We start from the raw sequence: 26,833 nt of genomic DNA on the forward strand, positions 1-26,833 counted from the left end.
GATGTCGTAACTTCTCTGCTCCAGGGAAGTACTGGACGAAGAAGGATATTCTGTCGGCCATGTCCCGTGTTTGTCTTCTGAAGAGGTTGGTGCGGTTTTTCGCTGTGGCGCGTCGGAACTGTCGATGAGTCGAGCGCTATATCCTGTTCTTACGAGGGCATCTTTCAGTGTTTGTTGCATTCCCCCTCATCCGAACAGATCCTGTGGATACGGAGGGCTTGTCCATAGGGGATGGCTTCTTTAATGAGTTTAGGGTGAAAGCTGGAGAAGTGGAGCATCGTGAGGTTATCCGTGGGCCTGCGGGACAATGAAGTGCTGAGGTGACTGTCATAGAACAGTACAGCACAGTACAGGCTCTTCGGCCCTTGATGTTGTGCCTAGCTTTGTCTGAAACTAAGATCAAGTTATTCCACTCCCTATCATTCTGGTGTGCTCCATGTGCCTATCCAATAACCGCTTGAAAGTACCTAAAGTGTCCGACTCCACTATCACAGCAGGCAGTCCATTCCACACCCCAACCACTCTCCGAGTAAAGAACCTACCTCGGACATCCTTCCTATATCTCCCACCATGAACCTTATAGTTATGCCCCCTAGTAACAGCTACATCCACCCGAGGAAATAGTCTCTGAACGTCCACCCTATCTATCCCCCTCATCATCTTATAAACCTCTTAAGTCGCCTCTCAACCTCCTCCGCTCCAAAGAGAAAAGCCCGAGCTCCCTCAATCTTTCCTCATAAGACCTACCCTCCAAACCAGGCAGCATCCTGGTAAATCTCTACACTCTCTCCAATGCTTCCACATCCTTTTTATAGTGAGGTGACCAGAACTGCACACAATATTCCAAATGTGGTCTCACCAAGGTCCTGTACAGATGCAGCATAACCCCAAGGCTCTTAAACTCCAACCCCCTGTTAATAAACGCTAACACACTATAGGCCTTCTTCACGGCTCTATCCACTTGCGTGGCAACCTTCAGAGATCTGTGGATATGAACCCCAAGATCTCTCTGTTCTTCCACATTCCTCAGAATCCTGCCGTTGACCCTGTAATCCACATTCAAATTTGTCCTACCAAAATGAATCACCTCTCACTTATCAGGGTTAAACTCCATCTGCCATTTTTCAGCCCAGCTCTGCATCCTATCAATGTCTCTTTGCAGCCTACAACAGCCCTCCCCACCTCATCCACTACTCCACCAATCTTGGTGTCATCAGCAAATTTACAGACCCACCCTTCAGCCCCCTCCTCCAAGTCATTGATAAAAATCACAAATAGCAGAGGACCCAGCACTGATCCCTGTGGTACACCGCTGGTAACTGGTCTCCAGTCTGAAAATTTTCCATCCACCACCACCCTCTGTCTTCTATGAGATATGATGTGGAGATGCCGGCGTTGGACTGGGGTAAACACAGTAAGAAGTTTAACAACACCAGGTTAAAGTCCAACAGGTTTATTTGGTAGCAAAAGCCACACAAGCTTTTGGAGCTGCAAGCCCCTTCTTCAGGTGAGTGGGAATTCTGTTCTCAAACAGAGCATATAAAGACACAAACTCAATTTACATGAATAATGGTTGGAATGCGAATACTTACAACTAATCAAGTCTTTAAGAAACAAAACAACATGAGTGGAGAGAGCATCAAGACAGGCTAAAAAGATGTGTATTGTCTCCAGACAAGATAGCCAGTGAAACTCTGTGGGGGTTACAAATAGTGGGACATGAACCCAATATCCCAGTTGAGGCCGTCCTCGTGTGTGCAGAACTTGGCTATCAGTTTCTGCTCAGCGACTCTGCGCCGTCGTGTGTCGCGAAGGCCGCCTTGGAGAACGCTTACCCGAATATCAGAGGCCGAATGCCCGTGACCGCTGAAGTGCTCCCCAACAGGAAGAGAACAGTCTTGCCTGGTGATTGTCGAGCAGTGTTCATTCATCCGTTGTTGCAGCGTCTGCATAGTTTCCCCAATGTACCATGCCTCGGGACATCCTTTCTTGCAGCGTATCAGGTAGACAACGAGGATGCAAGAAAGGATGTCCCGAGGCATGGTACATTGGGGAAACTATGCAGACGCTGCGACAACGGATGAATGAACACCGCTCGACAATCACCAGGCAAGACTGTTCTCTTCCTGTTGGGGAGCACTTCAGCGGTCACGGGCATTCGGCCTCTGATATTCGGGTAAGCATTCTCCAAGGCGGCCTTCGCGACACACGACGGCGCAGAGTCGCTGAGCAGAAACTGATAGCCAAGTTCTGCACACACGAGGACGGCCTCAACCGGGATATTGGGTTCATGGCACACTATTTGTAACCCCCACAGAGTTTCACTGGCTGTCTTGTCTGGAGAGTAAAAAGCCTTGGGGTTTTCCTTGATCTGACCCGCCAAGGACTTCTCATGCCCCCTCCTAAGTCCTTTTTTTAGCTCATTCCTTGCTACCTTGTAACCCTCAAGCGACCCAACTGAACCTTGTTTTCTCATCCTTACATACGCTTCCTTTTTCCTCTTGACAAAACATTCAACCTCTTTCGTGAACCATGGTTCCCTCACTCGGCCATTTCCTCCCTGCCTGACAGGGACATACCTATCAAGGACACGCAGCATTTGTTCCTTGAACAAGCTCCACTTTTCATTTGTGCCTTTCTCTGACAGTTTCTGTTCCCATCTTATGTTCCCTAATCCTTGCCTAATCGCATCATAATTACCCCTCCCCCAATTATAAACCTCACCCTGCCGTATGGCCCTATCCTTCTCCATTGCAATAATGAAAGACATCGAATTGTGATCACTATCTCCAAAGTGCTCTCCCACAAACAAATCTAACCTTGGCCCGGTTCATTACCCAGTACCAAGTCCAATGTGGCCCCACCTCTTGTCGGCCTATCCACATATTGTGTCAGGAAACCCTCCTGCACACACTGTACAAAAACTGCCCCATCCGAACTATTCGACCTATAAAGGTTCCAATCAATATTTGGAAAGTTAAAGTCACCCATGACAACAACCCTGTGACCTCCACACCTATCCATAATCTGCTTTGCAATTTCTTCCTCCACATCTCTATTACTATTTGTCCTTGATGGGGACGCGTGTGTCCAAGTATGCAACCAATTCTGGAGGGTAGTCCATCCAACTCTCATCTCACCTGATGAAGGAGCAGCGCTCCAAAAGCTCGTGATACCAAATAAACCTGTTGGACTTTAACCTGATGTTGTGAGACTTCTTACTGTGCCTACCCCAATCCAATGCCAGCATCTCCACATCATGGTTATGTCTCTTGTGAGTGTTGCTGATTCAAACAAAAGTACCTTTCAGGTTAATCACCTCCCCAAGTGTCATTCCAGAGTTCTAAAGGAAAGCTTATGGCCATACATACTTGGGGCAAACCATGAAGTATGTACGTGATACATTTTCACAATTTTAAATGCTTTCCCACCTCCCAAACAGGAGTTTCCAACAGTAATTGGAGAAGGAACCATTGCAACAAAGGCCTAAAATGGAGAATTGTCCATAATGATCACAGAGACCGATGATATATAATAATAATACATGCTGCAGTGTTTGATTTTTTTTTTAAAAGAACAAATCATCCAAGGAACAAACTTGCATAAATATAGAACATTTCACTTTCTCAGGATTTTCCAAATCTCTTCACAGTTAATTAATTACATTTGCTGAGCAGTCATTGTTCTGTAGGTAAACATGGTAGCTAGGTTCTACATTGCAGGTAGATCCAATATAAGTACTACTCGTGTGGCTTCTGGTGAGTAAACATTAGAGGCAAAGTATTCAAAATTCAGAGCAACAATCACCATTGTATGTACTATATATTTTAAACCAACTCAATACATTTAGAATTATTTGCAGGATAAATGTATAAAAACAGAAAACTTTTAGAAGATAGCCCAGAATTGACAAGAAATCTACCCAAAATGGTTCAAATATGTTAGGTAGATTTCTTGCGTAACAAAAATGTTATGACTGTCAGTTACTGAACTGTGAAAGTAGCATTTATGGACAAAAGTAAATACATATATCCGCATAATGTATATATACGGGGGTATCCATGATGGCACCCATAATATTGTATAGAGTAATGCCCCCTCCAGCTCCGCATCAGTGCACACTTATATTTACTAAGCACATCAACTATTTGCCTGAACAAGACAGAGGACAAAAAATGTAGTACAAGTATAGAGAAGTCTAGTTTGCAGAGTGGCCCATCAGGAAGTGAGATGGCATTGTTCAAGTTGTTTTACCAAGACTTTACTTTTTAAAGCAGAAAGATGCTTCAAGGTATTTACAGCCAGATTAAGAGGCTTTTGTCCTACATCTGGGCTAGATTAAATACAGGTGCCAACACAGATCCCAGAGATGAAAGGACAAACAATGAAATGCAAATTGCCATTTTGATGGCAGAATATTATTTCGAAATGGCAACATCTGATTAACAAGTAACCGAGTGATGTATTGGAAGAGTGTTATAAATGGTCCTTCTCCTTCAGCTCCATGTGCTTCCACTTGCTTGGGGCAGGGTAGGGTTGCAGGGAATGAAGCATTATAAATTTAGAGAAAACAATCAATTTTGCATCAAATGGACAAAATTCATATTCATATTTTTGAATAAACTACATCATTTTTAATTTAGTGCTACCTAGGAGACTGCATGCTACTTCATGAATACCATGGTATGCACCCCATAAGAATTCATTTACAATGCCAATTACTGGTAGAAATACTCCTTGCTACTATAAGAGCAAATCAGTAACGCATTGTCATATTATTTTAAAGTATATCCTGACGGAAATCTTTAAGAATATCTTCGATCATTCTACAAATAACCGTTAATGCACTCAAAAAACCTAGTAGTACAAAATATGGATTTTTAAAAGAAATAATGCATTGCACAAGTATGTGGAGAATAAATAGAGGGCTAAGTATTACATTCAAAGAATTCAGTGATTTATGATGCATGCATTAAGTATACATTTCAATTAGCAATACTACCTTCATAACCAAATGCATTGCTCATTGACAAATGTTACATTCCTACCAGTAAAACATAATTCTATGCATAACTAAATGAAACCTCCACACAATTATAATTCAGAAAGGTGTTGGAACGCAGTCAATGGCAAAATGTACTTGTGCATTACTCTTATCAACCGGGGTCGTCAGATTTCCTAAATAAAGGAACTTGTACAGAACATTATCAGGTTATGAGAACACCTTGAAGCTCTTCATCTCCTATTAATTGTTTATAAGTGGCTACATAGGTCTAAAATATGCAAGTTGTGCCTGCGTTATGGCAATCCAATCCTTGGGAGCCTAGTCACCTTAGGCCTATTTGTAACTCATTCTCTCATTTGCTGGAGGAATTTGTTAAACTCTGCAAGTTTGGAAGGGGTTGTTTAAAACACTGTTGTCTCAATGAATAAATTTTAAGCAGCATTTCAAAATCGGATTGCATCAGAAATTTTGGATATATGCAAAATAATGGGAACATAGATTTAGAGTTTTAACTACCAACCTTTTGTTTAAATTCAAACGGGCAGGTCCACCATGGTGAATGAACCAGGGAATGGTTGGGAACCATGCTTTTGTATATTTGGAAAAGGAGTAATGTGACAACATCTCTTAATCAGCAATATCAAATTCTCTACTGGCAAATAACTATTTAAACTTTTATGCTTTTAAGGCTTCAAAATATATATAGACAGCATATTTGACAGTTCAAATGCAGGTAAACTCTGGCAGCTAATTTGCACACCCGAAATGCCCTACAAACAGCAAATGAGATGACTAGCCTGTTAAACTGTTTTTGAAGGAGAAATGCTGACCAGAACAGCAGGACAACTTCCTGCTCCTGTCTGAATAGTGGATGGCATCTTGTATACACCTAAATAAGTTGGGTTTTAGTCTCTCATCAGAAAGATGGCACCTTCTAGCATTCCCTCAAAGCATTGGAGTATTAACATTTACTATGTGCCCAAGCCTTGGAACAAGATTTGAAGTCACAACCTTTGGCATCAGAGGTAAGCATACCAAGCTAACACACTAATCAACTAGATGCTATCAGAAAAAAAATCAAATTTATGTTATTTGAATTATGCTCAAAATAGACAATTTTAAACACAAAAATGCAGCAGTCATGTAATGAATTATGCTCCGCTTTATTCCATCTCGATGTATTCATTCCATTAGAGGTCTTACTGTATGTTAAAATATCGCCTGCATCTTAGCCATACTTTATTAGACATGAACATCTACTTACTCTTTCTAAAATCATAATCCGATGTTTTTCCTCAGACATTTGGATGGTTTCACTGCAATGAAGTAAACAGAGCTTTGATTAATGCATTGAAAAATAGTTGAAATATAAATAGTTCAATGTTTTATCACAACTTTCAAAGAGCTCCAGATAAATAACCAGCAGCAGATTTGGCATTGCAGTAGGTACACTCATTGTCAAAGTCCCAGATATAGTATTCCTCAAGAAGGTACATGTGCCATTAGGCTTCTTAAATTCAGGATTGGTGGGGAGAGGGGGAAGAAAATACAGGGATAAAGAGATAGTCTTTGTCTGAAAGAAAACAGTCTAAGCAACCTGGTTTTTTATTAAAGAGCCAGAAAACTATTTGGATTGCAAAAGCTATCTAATGTATGTTTATACTTCGTAACAATTGCCTAAAGTCCTGTCTACAAAATAGCAATGGGTACCAAATATAAACAAAAACCACTTTGATCATTTTTGGAAATATTTGAGGCAGGATTGTGATTAAAAGACAAAAAAGTTGGTTAGGCTTACAAATACTTAATTTTGAACATACAAAAATGCAGCAATCATACAAAGAGATCAATGGATTTCCGACGTGAGAAACAAAAAATAATGTCCAATTATAAATGAAATTGTCACCAACTTTGGGATACCATATTTAATATGGAGCTGTTTCGAAAGGTACTTTTGTCTGATGTTGAATTAGTGCTTGTCCACCTTACATGAGGAATTACAGCATACAATTGGTTCTAAACAAAAACTGCAATTCAGATTCTTATAAGCAGCCTTGGGACAATTTTGCAGTTTGTCCATTACAAGAAAGAGAGGGAAGTCAGCACAATTTAACCAACAGTTGAAAAACCGGCTTGCACTGTTAGGCTTGCCTGTGTCCTTTTAGTGTCAACACTATTTAGCCCTAGAAGCACAGGATGAAAAGGACTGAGCTTTCTCAGCAGGGAATACTGGACCTGAGTAAATAAGGCAACTAACTGTGTACCTCCCTAACCAAACTAAAGGATTGTGAAATGAATTGCAAGTAGTCTGAACAATGAATTACAAGTTTGAATGGAGAATTAAGTGCCAAATTAGGTGTTGAAAAAGTAGTATGGAAAGAAAGACTAGATTGAGACAGAAAAGGGCCAAAGGAAAAATTTAGAAAACTTTGTTAACTATTAAAACCTGAAGGAATAACACTCCATACTATTAATTGTTAAGTTTCAGTGTCAGAAACATTGACTGATAATAACAAATATCACACTGTTAAAAAAGGTATTTAGATGGAAATACAAGCCCTAACTTCCTGTTGCAAGTTTAGTTTCGATCTACTGTGCAAGTACAGAAACATGACATCACGCAATATATTTAATAGAGAGTCAGATATCAAGATGCTAATTTCTGCATTTAATGATGCATCTGCCCACACTAGAGGTTGCTGTGACATTAGCAGCCATGTGATTTCAAGCATTACTCATCCAGCCAGTATTTTGGCAGCAATCGTCGGGAAAATATTGTTCCTCGATAGATTTTAATTGATAAAGGTCTTAAGATGGTGAAAAATATGTCTAATGGCTAAAAGGAAGTGAGAGGAATTAATAATAAAGCACATAGGATCCTGGAATTTATAAGTAAGGGCAATCAAGTTATGATAAATCTGTATGAAACACTGGTTTGGCCTAACAGGAATATTTTGTCCAGCTCTGTGCACTACACATTAGGAAGAATGCGAAGGTATCACAGCGGGTGCAGAAAAGATTCAGGAGAATGATTCCAGAGGTGACAACAGATTTAAAAAGTTGGGGCTGTTCTCCCTGAAGAAGAAACAAAGAGGAAGACATTTGACAGACGTGTTCAAAATCAAAAGAGATCTTGACAGAAAAGAGAGAGAGAAAATGTTTCCATTAATAGAATAATTGAGAACCAAAAAATTTCAATTCAAGGTGAATGGCAAAAGAAGCAACGGCAACATGAGGACAAGCCCTTTTACGCAGCAAGTTGTTAGGATCTGGAATGCATGGATAGTGGTGCATGGAAGCAGTTGCAAACAAGGCCTTCTAAAGAGAATGAACTAATAATAAGAGAAAGCATCTTCAAAGCAAAAGTCAATGGTGAGTTGCTTTTGCTGAGCTGGCATTAAAGTGACAGGTCAAATCGCCCCCTGTACTACTTTGATTCTACGAAAAGCAATTATTAGACATTGTTTGCTGTTAATTATGTTACCAAAAGTACAGACTAGCATTAACATGACAGGAATAGGATGTTATGTAGGTAGTTCCATCTTTGCACTTGGAATTGTAGGATTTTCTTGAATCATTGAGTTATCACAGAGATAAACACTCAAGTTAGAGTAAGGTAGAGCAAGGTACAGCAATTTCTTTGAAAAAAATGACAATATTTTGATTTTTTTTAAAGGTTTAACAGGTATTAGTGTAAAGAAAACTAGTGAGTTTTTGGGAACCAGAATTGCAAGAAATAACTTACTTTGTGACTGAACATGTTTGCTCTGTGGCATCCAAATTAAAGTAACTACTGCAAGTTGATTGAAAATTTCATTACAGATTATTCCTGTTACAACCTATTGCAGCAAAAAGTAGTCCTCCTTCAACATTAAAGATGACTCTTAATTGCTTGGGCAATTTTTGATTTGATTCATTGTCACATGTATTAGCATACAGTGAAAAATATTGTTTCCTGTGCGCTATACAGACAAAGCTTCCCATTCATAGAGAAGGAAACGAGACAGTGCAGAATGCGTTACAGTCATAGCTAAGATATAGAGAAAGATCAACTTCATGCAAGATAGGTCCATTCAAAAGCCAGATGGCAGCAGGGAAGAAGCTGTTCTCGAGTCGGTTGGTGCGTGACCTCGTACCAACCGACGTATCTTTTTCCCGCTGGAAGAAGGGGGAAAGAGAGAATGTCCGGGGTGTGTGCGGTCCTTGATTATGCTGGCTGCTTTTCCAAGGTAGTGGGAAATATAGACAGTCAATGGATTGGAGGCTGGTTTGCGTAGTGGACTGGATTACATTCATGACCTTTTGTAGTTTCTTGCGGTCTTGGGCAGAGCAGGAGCCATATCAAGCTGTGATACAACCAGAAAGAATGGTTTCTATGGTGCATCTGTAAAAACTCAAAAAGGTGAGTCGCAGCTGACATGTCAAATTTCCTTAGTTTTCTGAGAAAGTAAAGGCGTTGGCGGGCTTTTTTAACTATAGTGTCGGCATGGGGGTGACCAGGACAGGTTGTTGGTGACCTGGACACCTAAAAACTTGAAGCTCTCGACCCTTGCTACTTCATCCCTGTTGATGTAGGCAGGGGCATGTTCTCCTCTACACTTTCTGAGGTCGATGACAATCTCCTTTAGTTTTGTTGACATTGAAGGAGAGATTATTGTCGCCGCACCAGTTCACCAGATTCTCTATCTCATTCCTGTACTCTGCCTCGTCATTGTTTGAGATCCGAACCACTACGGTGATGTCGTCAGCAAACATGAAAACTGAGATGGAGGGGAATTTGGCCACAGTCATAGGTGTATAAGGAGTATAGTAGGGGGCTGAGAACACAGCCTTGTGGGGCACCGGTGTTGAGGATGATCGTGGAGGAGGTGTTGTTGCCTATCCTTACTGATTGTGGTCTGTGAGTTAGGAAGTTCAGGATCCAGTTGCAGAGGGAGGAGCCGAGGTCCAGGCCACAGAGTTTGGAGATGAGTTTCGTGGGAATAATGGTGTTGAAGGTCGAGCTGTAGTCTATAAATAGGAGTCTGACATAGATGTCCTTGTTATCTAGGTGTTCCAGGGTTGAGTGCAGGGCCAGGGAGATGGCGTCTGCTATGGACCTGTTGCAGCGGTAGGCGAACTGTAGTGGATCCAGGCAGTCCAGGAGGCTGGAATTGATTCATAATGATGGATGTCAGAGCCACCGGACAGTAGTCATTAAGGCACGCTGCTTGGCTTTTCTTCGGTACTGGGATGATGGTCAATTTTGATAATAAACAGGAAATAGACCATTCTCTCTCTCCTTAACTGCAAAACTATTTGAGTTTAAAGTAGTCTAGCAGTAGAAATTTCTTACACTGGAGACATATTCTGCTGTATTTTCCGCAACTTGAAAAGCAAAGCAGTTGTCACCCGAAGGGAAAATGTAAGGTTGAAGGGGTGATTGTGAAACCAATCCACTTCAGCCACGAAGTGAACATAGGCCATGCGTGTCATTACATAAGAACATAAGAAATAGGAGCAGGAGTAGGCCACCTAGCCCCTCAAGCCTGCTCCGCCATTCAATAAGATCATGGCTGATCTGATAGTGGGTTCAGTTCCACTTACCCGCCCGCTCCCCATAACCCTTAAGTCCCTTAATGGTTAAAAATCTGTGACTTAAACACACTTAATGAGGTAGCCTCTACTGCTTCATTGGGCAGGGAATTCCAAAGATTCACTACTCTCTGGGAGAAGAAGTTCCTCCTCAACTCTGTTCTAAATTGACACCCCCGTATTTTGAGGTTATGCCCCCGAGTTCTTGTTTCCATTGTAAGTGGAAACAACCTCGCTGCTTCTACCCTGTCTAGCCCCTTCATTATCTTATATGTCTCTATAAGATCTCCCCTCAACCTTACAAACTCCAATGAGTACAGGCCCAGTCTACTCAATCTCTCCTCATAAGCTAACCCCCTCATCTCTGGGATCAATCTGGTGAAAGGTAAAGTAAATTCTGAAAAGTCAGAGGTAATCTAAATTTGTTGAGCTAAGTAAAAGCCATGCCTGAGATAGACCTAATAGGCTAAGATATTCAAAGTGGACGAGGTCATGGACAACCTCCTTCTTTTCTGACACTGAGTACCAGAAATACAATTTCCTCTGAGAAACTGAGGGAGCAAGTTCATCATTTGGAAGATTCAAAAGGGTTTTACGGTTGCTGGTGACAGTCGGGATCAACAAGAGTGCTCTAATTATTGAATGATATAATCCACTAAATCAAATGTTCAGTTATAAAATTACATAGAATGCGCAGCACAGAAACAGGCCATTTAACTCAACAGGTCAATGCCAATGTTGATGTTGATAAAGTAAAGTTTGAAGTTTATTTATTAGTCACAAGAGGCTCACATTAACACTGCAATGAAGTTACTGTAAAAATCCCCTAGTCACAACACTCCAGCGCCTGTTCGGGTACATTGAGGGAGAATTTAGCATGGCCAATGCACCTATCCAGCATATCTTTCGGACCGTGGGAGGAAACCTAGGTAGACACTGGGAGAACATGCAGACTCCACACAGACAGTGACCGAAGCCGGGAATCGAACCCAGGTCCCTGGCGCTGTGAGGCAGCAGTGCTAACCATTGTGCCACCGTGCTGTTCTACAAGAGCCTCCTCCCACCTCTCCTCCTGTGACTCTATTCGCACAGTGGTACTGTCACTGGACTAGCAATCCAGAGTCTGTGTAATGGGAACCCAGATAAGAATCCCACCATGCCAAGTGGTGAAATTTGAATTCAACTAATCACCATCACCATGAAACCACTGTCAATTGTTGCAAAAGCCCATCTGGTTCACTAATGTCCTTTAGGGAAAGAAATATGCTGTCCTTACCTGACGTAGCCTACATGTGATTCCAGGCCAAAGCAATGTAGTTGACTCATATACCCTCTGAAATAACCTAACAAGCCACTTAGTTGTATCAAACCTCAAAGTCTCTAAAGAACAAAACCAGACTGACTATCTGGCATCAACTTAGACACTGGAAACGAGAACAGTAAACTCAGCCCTGTTGATTCAGCCAAGTCTTCCTTATGAACGCCAGGTGGCCTATGCCAAAATTGGGAGAGCTGCCTCACACACTAGTCAAGTAACTGCCTGATACAGTCCTAGTCAGGGAATCATACCTTACAGATAATGTCCCAGACATCACCATCACCCTTCCTGGGCATGTCCTGTCTCACCAGCAGCACAGACCCAGTAGAGGTGGCTGCACAGAGATATACAGTCAGGAGGGATCTGCCCTGGGAAGCCTCACCATCAACTCCAGACCCCATGAAGTCTCATGGCATCGGGCCAAACATAGGAAAGGAAACCTCCTGATTACCTCCACGTACTGCCCCCTCCACCCCATACCCTCAGTTGATGAATCAGTACTCCTCCATGTTGAACACCACTTGGAGGAAGCACTGAGGGAGGCAAGGGCACGGAATGTCCTCTTGGGGCGGAGGGCGGACACGACAATGTCTATCATCAAAAGTGGTTTTTATTATCCAACATATTATTTGTCTTCCAAATTGCTTGCTGGACCTACATGCTAGCTTTCTATGGTTCTTGTAAAAGGATATCCAAATCTCTCTATAAACCAGCATTTAATGGTTTTCACAATTTATGAATTTTCTATTCTTCCTACACCTTACATTTCCCAAGATATATTCCATTTGTCACTTACGCTTCCATTCAATTTGGGGCCTTCTTACAACTGACTTCCAGTGCTCAATGCCCCAGCCACACTGTACACACAGTCCCCCAACCCTGATTTGCCCTTGCCGGTCCCAAGCCTCCATGCAAGCTGCCATTCTACTGCTCTCCTCCCTTCTGCCACAGAGTTTACCAAAGAAAACGCTGACCTTAGACACAACTATATGAAGCTGACTAGTGCAGACCATTGATAAACAAGCAGGAACTTAGTACGTTCTCCTGTTCTGCTGGCTTTATCTCAAAGTTATTATAATAAGTTTCACACTAATGGATATTCACTTTGCAAACTTATTACAAATATGAACTTGCCAGAGGCTGACGTGAGGCAAGGACACTGCTGAATTATCTCAGCACCTCAACCCCACCATTGGGAAAACTAAATTTCCACTCCCGCCAAATTCAGTCACCCCATTTGCCACGTTTCGGGCTTCATTAAATCCTCCATTGTCTACACCTGGACTCCAGTTCAAAAACTGAGCTAAATTCCTCAGGATGCAGACGTGCTGACAAAGATTGCAAAGCATTCCACAAACACTTGCATGCTGCAATTGCAGCACACCATTTGCATGGCTTCCCAAATACCTGTTTGATTTATTTAATTCATTTAAGTCAAATCAATTACCTTGTAGCTTTCAGCCTTTTAACTGATTATTTAATATAGTATAAGGTTTATTTAGACGGAATTAAATATTTACCTCAAACACAAACCACATCAAGTATGGGAGATTTAAAAAAATCTCCTTCCCGGTTGCACCAAATTACCACTATCTTCAAATGTTTAACTTTTTTCTGTTTATAACTATTCAAGGATACCAATGAAAGTAGCTGGTCGTATAGCATAGGACGATCATGTATACAAGAATGAGCTTGATTGAGCAATGCAGAGGGGGAATCATTTCCTTCATATCACTCTCCAGGACTTGAGGAGAATTAAGGAATGAGGCACAGCTGGGTCTTGAACTACCAATCTAAATTCCTGAACAAGGCGGCAAACAGATTATCCTGGGCTGCTGCTTACGATGTCTCTAAATGGCTGGTAGAAAACCATTGAACTGAGTCCAGGGTGAGCTGGAGACAGCTATTCTTCCCTTGCTTTTGCGAAGGGACTCTTCTATTTGGTGCATCTACCCGACAGCACATCTAAAATAGAGAACTCACCATTTTGAGAACTAAAGGGATGTGCATAGATAAAATTACATAATTTACTTAATATCACAGCAAAGCATTGTTTCTTTCAAATTCAAATAACTGAAACTTTTCAACTGTAAAAAATATTTTATTCAGGTGACTACTCACCGTACAGCCATAGTGCTCGCCTCCATTGCAGAGTCTATTTTGCCATCCTCCACTGCTGCAGCAACGGATGCAAGCCTTTCCGAATCAAATGGAATATCAGACCCAGAAGCAGCAGAAGCCTCAGCTCCAGACGTTCCAGGTGATGAAAAGGGAGAACAAACCAGCACATTACTTCGTAGTCTGTTAAGTTCCTCATCAAGCTTTTTCTTTTCTTGTAGCAAAGTAGCTCTGTCTGCAGAGAGGCTTTCTATCAAAACTGAACAAACAATAAATACATTTAAAATTATGCACATTAACACAAGATTCCATCTTAGCAACAAAGGTAAGTTCTATATTATTCACAATCAAATATGATTTTACGAGTTTGACAGCAGTTAACAATTCAGTTTGATGAGAGATGACAGATCAAGAAATAATCTCGTTCAATTAGTAATGCATGGAGGCTTGGGACCGGCAAGGGCAAATCAGGGTTGATTTGTTGTTTCCAAAACTTTCTGCTTTAAGTCATTTATTGAATTTGATTTAGTAATTGAAATCTTTTTTTTCTACTAACAAATTTCTTAACACATTAATTGCTGCAATCAGTATGATGCCTTAAACAAAGTAAACTTTGTATTTGGTTGCCCTGTCGTAGAGATCCAAAAACATTAACTGCTCTCAGTCAATACTGTTCAGTTCCAGAGTTCATTTACTATGTGAAAATAGAAGTTTGCAAATTAAGAGTAAATTTTTGACTCCATGTCAGATTAAAAAAATGCAAGCAACCACTTATTATCATCTTTAAAGTCTGCAAATTAATCCCGTTGTAAGTACAGCCAAGCTCACCTCTATCCTTTTCTTGTTGCTGGGTTAGCTTTTTCAGTTTGTCATTCAACTCATTGATAATTTGTTCTTTTTTCATTTTTTCACGAGTTAGGACAGTGTTGAAGTTGGTCTGAAAAACAAATTATTTGTTAGGGCAATCCAAGATCTAAAAATCAGCACACTGATAACCCCAAGTTTTAATAGTGCTTCCGAATTAACTACAATGAATTGCTTCAAGTTAAAGTGATGATATCAAGGAATTATATTCAATTAAAACTCCTATGATGTGCGGGTTAGGTTGATTGGCCAGGTTAAAAATTGCCCCTTAGAGTCCTGGGATGCGTAGGTTAGAGGGATTAGCGGGTAAATATGTGAGGGTAGGGCCTGGGTGGGATTGTGGTCGGTGCAGACTCGATGGGCCGAATGGCCTCCTTCTGCACTGTAGGGTTTCTATGATTTCTATGATGTATTGTACGAATGCCCTCGCATTCAGAATATCAGGCACAAATAAAAAGCCGAAAACTCCCAAAGTGACACACACAATCTTTCAATTTAAAAAAACTGCTCTTGGATCAAGAGAACTTTAGATAATTATAGTCAAGGCAACTGCAATGTTCTCACCTACTTCTTGGAAAATCATGAGATGGAAAATTTTAGTCATGGGGACTTGCCATTCTTTAGTGCTACCAATTTATCCCATAATGTTATCTTGCTTATGCTAATTTGGTTGAGTCTTTGTCCCCGATTTAATAATGGCTTCCTGGAATGCCTGAAGTGCTATTCTTTTGGGAGACCCAACACATTTATATTAAATTTATTTTTGTGGTGTACCCAATCTGGAAAGCATGTAATTGAAATCATGGGTGAGGTTGCATGTCAGGTTCTTGATGACTTGAAAACCTCCTGTAATTAACTTTGTAGACAGGAACAGACCAATCTGGGAAACTCACCCACTGATGGCAAGCCATCAGCACAGCGCATCATCAATCAAATTGGCACAATTACCCCTGAGCACGCAGGAATTTAGTTGGAGCTCAGGGATTCAATGCAAGTGACCTTCTAGGAATGGTCCTTCTTTCAAAGGCACAGTGCTGATCAACAGACCCAGCAACAGGAAAGGGAATGGTCAATGAAAATGACCCTTGCCTTAACAGCCCCTGAAACACATTTCCGCAACCCCCATCCCACCTAGTCCAAGGATCCAGCAAGTAACGTCCTTGGAGCATTACCGGCAGCAGCTGTAGTTCCTGGTGGCAGTGTTGACAATGGAGAGCTGGTGGTCTCTAAATGGTCAGCAACTCATGACAGGATTTCCACCCCCAGGTTTCTAAATTCCAGGGAAACCTTTAGTTAATTCAATCAGGCTTCCCCCTCAAATGTAACACAGGTTTTTCACTGGTTCTTCAACTAGTGGGTGAGACCTGCGTCAAACCTTTTAAGTTCTGCCCAACACACTCAACAGTGCAAAACTCCATTATTGAATTAGATATTAATTGTTAATATAATTGAATTGGGACTTGGACATACAACATTCTGACTCTGTGGTGAGAATATTATCAATTGTGTTGTGATGACAGCTTGTAAACTTCGAATGTTTAAAATCAAATAGTTTTATATAACAAAAAAATACAGTTTATAAAATAGAAAAACATTGGGAAATCTACCTGTTGCTCAGCTATCAGTGATGTTTTAAGGCTTTGAAGTTCTTCATTCCTTTTTTCTAGTTGGTTTAATAGGTTGTCCTTCTCTTCTTGAAGCTTCCCTGCAAGGTCAGGATTAGCACTGGGTGGTGGACTCCAACTCATTGATGTAGATGAAAGTGGAACTTTCCTGTATTAACAATTTAAAAAAAATGAAGCAACAGCTATGGGACAAATAGAAAAATTCACAAGTCTATTTGGAAAACCATTATTGGACTTCTCATATTTCTGTTTCTCAAAATGTAATATATTTTCTTGTTAACCTACACTGCTTGACTTTAGATATAGTGCTTCATAGAAACTTGCATCATATACACATCAGATAATGTACATGCAGTTTGGGAAATCATGCCTTTAGTTAATTGGAGGAAGAAAACGAAGACCTTAAGAAACACAAGAGCCACAACATCCACAAGTCACAGCAGGTTAAACTAATCAAAGACAACACCAGCTGTGTGTGTTGTGGTTCAGTTTCAGTAACATACAAGATGAGCAATCTAATATTTTTCCTACCTGAACCATTGTATACAAATGAAGTGCAAAAACTACAATCCTTAAGGCTAACACATTTTGAGTTTGTACTGTCGTAACACCAAAGCCTCCATTATCTTGAACTGTCTGGTCAATTTATTCAACTGTTTAGAAGCCTCCTCTGAAGAGTGGGCTTTGCCTTTAAAAGGAAGTGTGTTTGTACTTTGTTTACATTTAAAACTTAGGGATGAATCAGGAGTGTGCAAAGCATGCATGTAATATATCTAGAAGGTGCTGGGACTAACAAAGGAAGAACAGAACCAAGTCATGCAGCTACTTATTCAAAATGCTATAAACAGTCTGCCCATGGGTTCTGTTGCACTAAATTAAACAATTCTATAGAAGTTCCAAAAACATAGTTTTAGCAAAACTCTACAGTATCTTAAGTTTGAACAACAATGAAATCAGCAACCCACAGAACATTCAATCATTGTACTGAACATTCAATCCTATCCTAAGCAGATATCTACCCACCATTGAAGTCAGCTGAGTGCTTTGTACTCATTGATTTACTTTTCTGAAGTTGGAATATGAGGAAATATATTTACAAGACCTAATTTTCCAATTGCAAATTGTGTTTGTATTTGACACTGAACTCCCAGGCTTACTGTCATTAGTAAATTTTATAGTGTGGAGTAGGGTAGTTCTTACAAGCCTATTTCTGAACAATTAAACAACAAACCCATTTGTGAATATGAACAACATGATACATGGAAGATACGCCTTAGAACTCCACAAATCCACAAAAAGAAATGAGGAAATTCTCCTGGCGTAGTGACCAACATTTATCCCTCAATCTACACCATCACAACACAGATTATCTGGTCCTTTATCTCATTACTGTTTGTGAAACCTTACTGTATGTAAATCACCTAGAGTCATAGAGGTTTACAGCATGGAAACAGGCCCTTCGGCCCAGTTTTTACCATTATGCTAGTCCCAATTGCTCGCATTTGGCCCATATCCCTCTATATCAATCTTATCCATGCAATTGTCTAAATGCTTTTTAAAAGACAAAATTGTACCCGCCTCTACTACTACTTTCGGCAGCTTATTCCAGACACTCACCACCCTCTGTGAAAAAATTGCCCCTCTGGACACTTTTGTATTTTTCCCCCCTCACTTTAAACCCATGCCCTCTAGTTTTATACTTCCCTACCTTTGGGAAAAGACCTGATCTACCTGATCTATGCCCCTCAGTATTTTATAGATCTCCAAGCGATCATTCCTATGCTCCTGCCATGTTTATTTACAAAATAACAGTGGCTACATTTCAAAAGCAATTCATTATATGAAGTGATTTGGGACACTATAAGGATATGAGAACTACCATATAAATCAGAGTTGTTTTCTTTTAAATACACCACATATTTCATCTCGAACTTAGTCCCAAGCAGGATCAGTCACGGTTTCTGATTAACACTCTTGCCAGCCTCAGATAGGAACACAAAATCAAAGCTGGCACTTTAGTACAACAGAGGGAATCCTACACTTTGAGGTCCCAACTGTCAGATGAAATGCTAAAGTGAGGCTTTGTGCACGCTCTTAGATGCGTGTAAAAGTTTCAACAGCATTACAGGTACTTTAAAGATCAAAGCGCTGTGCTCCAGTTTCGTGGTCAATATTTTAAATGTCAAAGTAATCCATTGGCTGTAAAGCATTTTGGGACATCCTGATGGCGTGAAAGGTGCTACATAAATGCAAATTCTTTCATTTTCTTGTTTCCCTATATTTATCTTCTTTTCATCAGGTATCTACAAAATGTATCTATAAAGCAGAAAAATAGCCGGATTTATGGAAATTTACTTTACGTAAAGCTAAGCACATCTGCTGCTGAAATGTCAAAGACATTTCTGAACTTGTCCATTACCAATCCAGTCTTAAACAGACAGATTTTCAACCTCCAAAAAAATTAACCGATTTAACATTTTAGCGCACACCAAGTCCCAATAGCTATCATCCTAGTGCTTGCTAACCTAAGTTGAAGCTTTAACAGGAGCCAGTGTAAAAATGTTTTATTTACTCTTTCATGGAACGTCAATGTCACACACAATGCCAACATCTGTTGCCCATCCATAATTACCCTTGAACTGCGGTTTGAAAGGCCATTTAAGAGGCAGTCAAGAATCAATCACATTACTGGAGTTACATTTAGGTCAGGCAAGGTAAGAATGGCATCAGTTAGGTTTTCACAACTGTCAATGAACAGTTTCATGATCACTATCACCGATACTAGTTTTAAATTCCAAATTTATTAATGGAGTATAAATTCCACCAGCTGGCGTAGTATTTTGAACCTATGCCCCCAGACCATTAAGCCTGAGCCTCTGGATTACTAGTCCAGTGACACTACCACAATGCCAATCTCACCAAATTCTCTTGTTTTCAAATTGCTTCCTGGCCTCGCCATTTGTAGTAATGCAGCCCCCTTTAAACCCATAACCCTCAGATCTGTGCGCTCCTCCAAGCTGGCTCCTGAACATGGGTGATTTTTAATCCCTGTATCAAAAGTTGGGGCGGGGGAGGTAAATTCACCATGTGAATTCACCATGTGAATTTATACCACTTATTGCCCAGGTATTTACCTGAACTCAAATCAATTATGCCTCCAGACACTTTGAGCTCAACTTTTTAAGAGGTGCAAAGAAATCGGTTTATCACAAGTAGGTATGAACAACCACCATTAATTACCTATTGTAGGAATGGCTTCAAGTTTGTATCCTTTGTGCAGACATTAGAAGTCATGTTATCATATGACCAAAACAGATTTCAGATAACAAATCACATTACAAAATGAGTCAACCAGAGACAGTTCAGTCTGAAATCCAACAAGACAAGAGGTACCTTTCCTCCAGCAAGAAAACTGGAACCCTGCCTGAATGATAAGAGGGAGGACGACAGGAGAGGAATGACCAAAGAAGCACTAGAGAACCCAGCTCGGTCTGCAGTGCCTGGATCTTAAAGGACTAAATCTAAAACACAGGATTTTCTTCTTATACTTCTTTTAACCTAAATCCATGCTCTGTATCCGCAATCTGTTTTTTTAAGCAAGTAAGCCATTGTTGTTGCATTTACATTTTGGTGTGTGTGAATAAACATAATCTTTTCTTCTGTTTGAAACCTCTCCAAAAGCCTGCTTCAAGTCTATTAACAGAAGTCACAAAGCTCAAGGTTTACAACACCACCTCTAAAACACACATCCTGTTGCTCATAACCAAGAGATGAGGAGAAAGGAGAACAGTTGTCCCAGCATCTCCTTCCACGCACGCACACGATGCGAGTTCCAGGATTTTGGCCCAGCAACAATGAAAAAACAACATAGTCACAAGTAGGCTTACATTAACATTGCAACGAAGTTACTGTGAAAATCCCCTAGCCGCTACACTCCGGCGCCTGCTCGGGTACACGGAGGGAGAATTTAGTATGACCAATGCACTGATCCAGCATGTCTTTTGGTCTGTGGAAGGAAACCACAGCACCCGGAAGAAACCCATGCAGACATGGGGAGAATGTGCAAACTCCGCACAGACAGACAGTCACCCAAGCCGGGAATCAAACCCAGGTCCCTGGCACTGTGAGGCAGCAGTGCTAATCACTGCGCCACCGTGCCGCCCAAAGTTCCATAGTTCCAAATCAAGACAGTATGTGGCTTGGAGGGGAACTTGCAGGTGGTAGGCTCCTATGGCATGCTGCTGCCCTTGTCCTTCTAGGTGATAGTGGTTGAAGGTTTGGAAGGTGCCATTGAAAGTTACTGGTTCAGTTGCTGCAGTCAGTCCATCTTATAGATGAGATACACTGCTGTTCCTGTGTATTGGTGGTGAAGGGAGTGAATGTTTAAAGTGATCGATGTAGTACCAATCAAGCAAGCTGCTTTGTCCTGGATAGTCAAGCTTCTTCAATGATGTTAGAGCTACATTTATCTAGGCAAACGGAGAGTACTCCATTACACTCCTGACTTATGCCCTGTAAATGGCGGACAGGCTTTGGGAATCTGGAGCAGAGTTATTCGCCTCAGAATTCCCAGCCTCTTATCTGCTCTTGTAGCTACAATATTTGAATGGCTGGATCAGATCAGCTTTTGGTCAATGGTAGCCCACAGATGTTAATAGTGAGGGATTCAGCAATGGAAATGTCATTGAGAATGTCATGGGAAGATGGTTAGATTCTCTCATGTTGGAGTTGACCATTGCCTGGCACTTGAGTGGCTTGCTATATCACTTGCCATTTATCAGCCTGAATGTTGCCCAGATCTTGCTCAATGTATACATGGACTACGTAAATATCCGAGGAGCTGTACATAATGCTGAGCACTGCACAATTAACAAACATTCCCACTTCTGATGTTAGAGCTGATGAAGCTGTTGAAGATGGTTGGGCCTAGGACAACTACCCTGAGGAAGATCTGCAGAGATGGATTGGGACTGAGATATTAACCTCCAACAACCACAACCATCTTCCTTTGTTCGAGGTATGACTCCAATTGGTGGAAAGATTTCCTCCCCTTATATTCAAAGGCTCTGAAATTCGCTCCCTATGTATCTCTTCCTTACTCTGCTTTTTAAACCCCTATCACCTATTCTAATATTTCATGTGGCTTGGTGTCAATTAAGCACCTGGAAACACCTCAGGAGATAAGGCAACAAATAAAATTGAAAAGCAGAATACTGCAGAGACTGGAAATTAGATTAAAAGTGGAAAATGCTAGAAATACTCAGGTCAGCTTGCATCTGTGAAGAGCGAAACAAAGACAACTTTTCAGGTCAATGACCTTTCATCAGAACTGGGAACAGTTAGAGATGTTATAGGCTTTGAGCAAAGGATGGGTGGGATAAGGACAAAGAAAGCTCTGTGATAGAATGAAGGCAGGTGCATTTGAATGATAGATGGGTTACTTTTTCAGGCCACAGGAAATGGTAAAGAAACGACAAAACCAAAAGACTGCTTAGATCAAGTGCGCCGCTGTCTGAAAGCAAGAATAACAAAAAACCAAAACATGCAAAGAAAAGGAGACAATAGGGCGAAAGAGTTGCCTCGTATTGAAATGGATTTCCTCGGTGTCAGATTTCCACTCTTGTGCTTAATTACTTGCACTAAAATTCTTCCATGCCCGTTTCGCCAACCTTTAGACTTGGACCAGGCGAGAACCAGTCAGCTCAGCTGTCCTCTCAGTCCAGCTTTGTCAGATTGAAGGAGGCCACACTTGATTTTTACAGCACTTACCAATTGATTGGTGATGCCTGTGGTTTCCTAAGTCGTGATGTGGAGATGCCAGCGTTGGACTGGGGTAAACACAGTAAGAAGTCTCACACCACCAGGTTAAAGTCCAACAGGTTTCTTTGGTAGCAAAAGCCACTAGCTTTTGGAGTGCTCGCTGCTCCTTCGTCAGGTGAGTGGGATTTCAGTTCACAAACAGGGCATATAAAGACACAAACTCAATTTACAAAATAATGGTTGGAATGCGAGTCTTTACAGGTAATCAAGTCTTAAAGATACAGACAATGTGAGTGGAGAGAGGGTTAAGCACAGGTTAAAGAAATGTGTATTGTCTCCAGCTGGGACAGTTAGTGAGATTTTGCAAGCCCAGGCAAGTCGTGGGGGTTACAGATAGTGTGACATGAACTCAAGATCCCAGTTGAGGCCGTCCTCATGTGTGCGGAACTTGGCTATCAGTCTCTGCTCAGCGACTCTGCGCTGTCGAGTGTCGTGAAGGCCACCTTGGAGAACGCTTACCCGAAGATCAGAGGCTGAATGCCCGTGACCGCTGAAGTGTTCCCCAACAGGAAGAGAACTCTCTTGCCTGGTGATTATCGAGCAGTGTTCATTCATCTGTTGTCGTAGCGTCTGCATGGTCTCCCCAAATGTACCATGCCTCGGGACATCCTTTCCTGCAGCGTATCAGGTAGACAACGTTGGCCGAGTTGCAAGTGAATGTACCATGTACCTGGTGAATGGTGTTTTCACGTGAGATGATGGCATCCGTGTTGATGATCCGGCACGTCTTGCAGAGGTTGCTGTGGCAGGGTTGTGTGGTGTCGTGGTCACTGTTCTCCTGAAGGCTGGGTAGTTAGCTGCGGACAATGGTCTGTTTGAGGTTGTGCAGTTGTTTGAAAGCAAGTAGTGGGGGTGTGGGGATAGCCTTGGCGAGAGGCAAGAGTGTTCTCTTCCTGTTGGGGAACACTTCAGCGGTCACAGGCATTCAGCCTCTGATCTTCGGGTAAGCGTTCTCCAAGGCGGCCTTCACGAGACACGACAGCACAGAGTCGCTGAGCAGAGACTGATAGCCAAGTTCCGCACACATGAGGACGGCCTCAACCGGGATCTTGGGTTCATGTCACACTATCTGTAACCGCCACGACTTGCCTGGGCTTGCAAAATCGCACTAACTGTCCTGTCTGGAGACAATACACATTTCTTTAACCTGTGCTTAACCCTCTCTCCACTCACGTTGTCTGTATCTTTAAGACTTGATTACCTGTAAAGACTCGCATTCCAACCATTATTTTGTAAATTGAGTTTGTGTCTTTATATGCCCTGTTTGTGAACTGAAATCCCACTCACCTGACGAAGGAGCAGCGAGCGCTCCAAAAGCTAGTGGCTTTTGCTACCAAAGAAACCTGATGGACTTTAACCTGGTGTTGTGAGACTTCTTACTGTGTTTCCTAAGTCTCACAGCATTAAAGGAATGATACAAGAAACATTGCCTGGTAGACTCAGTTTAGAAACAAACTGCATACTCTTCATAATGAGAGTCAACTTGCCGAACGTCAAGCTTTTTTCAGGTGATGGTCGACTTATATCATCTAGCAGTGTTCTTGAAGAGAAGACGCAAGGTGGCAAAATTTCTGTACTGAATGGAGGGGGCATTAGCGATAATGACTGTGTGGTCTTCGAGAATGAGGCCAGGGAAAGGTTGATAATACCTCTGTCTTCTTGAAATGTAGCTGACAAAGTAAGTGATCAGCAAGCAGCTGAATGTCCACCAATATGAGTTAAGAGCACAGTCTTCTGTTAATAAACTTTCAATTAGTATTCAGTTCAGTAACATTTGTGCGAGAATTGAGTCTTTGCAAGTTGAAGAGATTGTTGTCTGTCCCAACTTAAATTTGTGATTCTGCGTCAAGATCTTTGATTGCTATATGCTCATCGTTCTTGTAGAGAAGGTGCTTGCCATTGGAGATTGCTCTCCTAATATTGTGCTGTCCTTGCCCTCCTTATCTATTAGTCTGAGAGCACTCAGGCATTGAAATTGCCAAGAATAATGGGTTTGTCCTAGTGGAGGTGTAGTCTAATTATCTTGCTGAGGTAATCACAGAATGCTTTTTAACCTCATCTGTACATGTCATTGCTGGAGCATAGTCATGAATGAGCGTTGCATGCTGGTTACTGCAAGACAAATCAAGAACTATGAGTCAATCACTGATCCCTGTACGGTCAGAAGTCTCACAACACGAGGTTAAAGTCCAACAGGTTTATTTGGAATCATGAGCTTTGGGTGCTGCTCCTTCATCAGGCGAGTCATGAATTCCACATGAATGAATTCCACATCTGCTCTGATCCATGGAGAACAATTGTAACCCTGTACTGGTGGCCACAAGATAATGACTGAAGACTGCCAAATAGCATCCTCTTTTTGATTTGATTTGTCACATGTATTAGTATACAGTGAAAAGTATTGTTTCTTGCACGCTATACAGACAAAGCACACCATTCATTGAGAAGGAAACGAGAGTGCAGAATTTAGTGTTACTGTCATAGCTAAGCTGTAGAGAAAGATCAACTTAATGAAAAGTTGGTCCATTCAAAAGTGTGATGGCAGCAGGGAAGAAGCTGTTCTTGAGTCAGTTGGTACATGACCTCAAACTTTTCATCATAGAAATCATAGAAACCCTACAGTGCAGAAGGAGGCCATTCGGCCCATCGAGTCTGCACCGACCACAATCCCACCCAGGCCCCACCCCCACATATTTACCCGCTAATCCACACATCCCAGGACTCTAAGGGGCAATTTTTAACCTGGCCAATCAACCTAACCCGCACATCTTTGGACTGTGGGAGGAAACCGGAGCACCCGGAGGAAACCCACGCAGACACGAGGAGAATGTGCAAACTCCACACAGACAGTGACCCGAGCCGGGAATCGAACCTGGGACCCTGGAGCTGTGAAGCAGCAATGCTAACCACTGTGCTACCGTGCCGCATATATCCTTTTATATCCTTTTCCCGACGGAAGAAGATGGAGGAGAGAATGTCCGGGGTGCATGGGGTCCTGAATTATGCTGGCTGCTTTGCCAAGACAGCGGGAAATGGATGCGTGATGGTTTGGGCTACATTCACAACCTTTTGTAGTTTCTTGCAGTCTTGGGCAGAGAAGAGCCATACCAAGCTGTGGTACAACCAGAATGAATGCTTTCCATGGTGCATCTGTAAAAGTTGGAGAGTTAGAACATAGAACATAGAACATTACAGCGCAGAACAGGCCCTTCGGCCCACGATGTTGCACCGACCAGTTAAAAAAAAACTGTGACCCTCCAACCTAAACCAATTTCTTTTCGTCCATGAACCTATCTACGGATCTCTTAAACGCCCCCAAACTAGGCGCATTTACTACTGATGCTGGCAGGGCATTCCAATCCCTCACCACCCTCTGGGTAAAGAACCTACCCCTGACATCGGTTCTATAACTACCCCCCCTCAATTTAAAGCCATGCCCCCTCGTGCTGGATTTCTCCATCAGAGGAAAAAGGCTATCACTATCCACCCTATCTAAACCTCTAATCATCTTATATGTTTCAATAAGATCCCCTCTTAGCCGCCGCCTTTCCAGCGAAAACAATCCCAAATCCCTCAGCCTCTCCTCATAGGATCTCCCCTCCATACCAGGCAACATCCTGGTAAACCTCCTCTGCACCCTCTCCAAAGCCTCCACATCCTTCCTGTAATGTGGGGACCAGAACTGCACACAGTACTCCAAGTGCGGCCGCACCAGAGTTGTGTACAGTTGCAACATAACGCTACGACTCCTAAATTCAATCCCCCTACCAATAAACGCCAAGACACCATATGCCTTCTTAACAACCTTATCTACTTGATTCCCAACTTTCAGGGATCTATGCACACATACACCTAGATCCCTCTGCTCCTCCACACTATTCAAAGTCCTCCCGTTAGCCCTATACTCAACACATCTGTTATTCCTACCAAAGTGAATTACCTCACACTTCTCCGCATTAAACTCCATCCGCCACCTCTCGGCCCAACTTTGCAACCTGTCTATGTCTTCCTGCAAACTACGACACCCTTCCTCACTGTCTACCACACCACCGACTTTGGTGTCATCAGCAAATTTGCTAATGCACCCAACTATACCCTCATCCAGATCATTAATAAATATTACAAACAGCAGTGGCCCCAAAACAGATCCCTGAGGTACACCACTTGTAACCGCACTCCATGATGAATATTTACTATCAACCACCACCCTCTGTTTCCTATCCGCTAGCCAATTCCTGATCCAATTTCCTAGATCACCCCCAATCCCATACATCTGCATTTTCTGCAGAAGCCTACCATGGTGAACCTTATCAAACGCCTTACTAAAATCCATATATACCACGTCCACTGCCTTGCCCCCATCCACCTCCTTGGTCACTTTCTCAAAAAACTCAATAAGGTTAGTAAGGCACGACCTACCTGCTACAAAACCATGCTGACTATCACCTATCAATTCATTACTCTCCAAATAACTATAAATCCTATCCCTTATAATTTTTTCCAACATCT

The 26,833-nt window shown here is 41.9% G+C and overlaps 1 protein-coding gene across 3 annotated transcripts in view; it reads right to left on the bottom strand.

Annotated features, from left to right (window-relative positions):
• The window catches only part of rb1cc1 (RB1-inducible coiled-coil 1), a 167,435-nt gene that overhangs the window by 53,230 nt on the left and 87,372 nt on the right, over positions 1-26,833 (bottom strand). For all 3 annotated transcript variants that reach the window (XM_078216161.1, XM_078216158.1, XM_078216159.1), the window contains exons 15-18: positions 16,487-16,652; positions 14,844-14,952; positions 14,019-14,274; positions 6,270-6,321 (exon numbers count right to left, since the gene is read on the bottom strand). In XM_078216161.1, the coding sequence (XP_078072287.1) occupies positions 6,270-6,321; positions 14,019-14,274; positions 14,844-14,952; positions 16,487-16,652 (583 nt within the window). The remainder of the gene's footprint in view (positions 1-6,269; positions 6,322-14,018; positions 14,275-14,843; positions 14,953-16,486; positions 16,653-26,833) is intronic.

This window comes from Mustelus asterias, chromosome 7, assembly GCF_964213995.1.
Source record: "Mustelus asterias chromosome 7, sMusAst1.hap1.1, whole genome shotgun sequence".
NCBI lineage: Eukaryota > Metazoa > Chordata > Chondrichthyes > Carcharhiniformes > Triakidae > Mustelus > Mustelus asterias.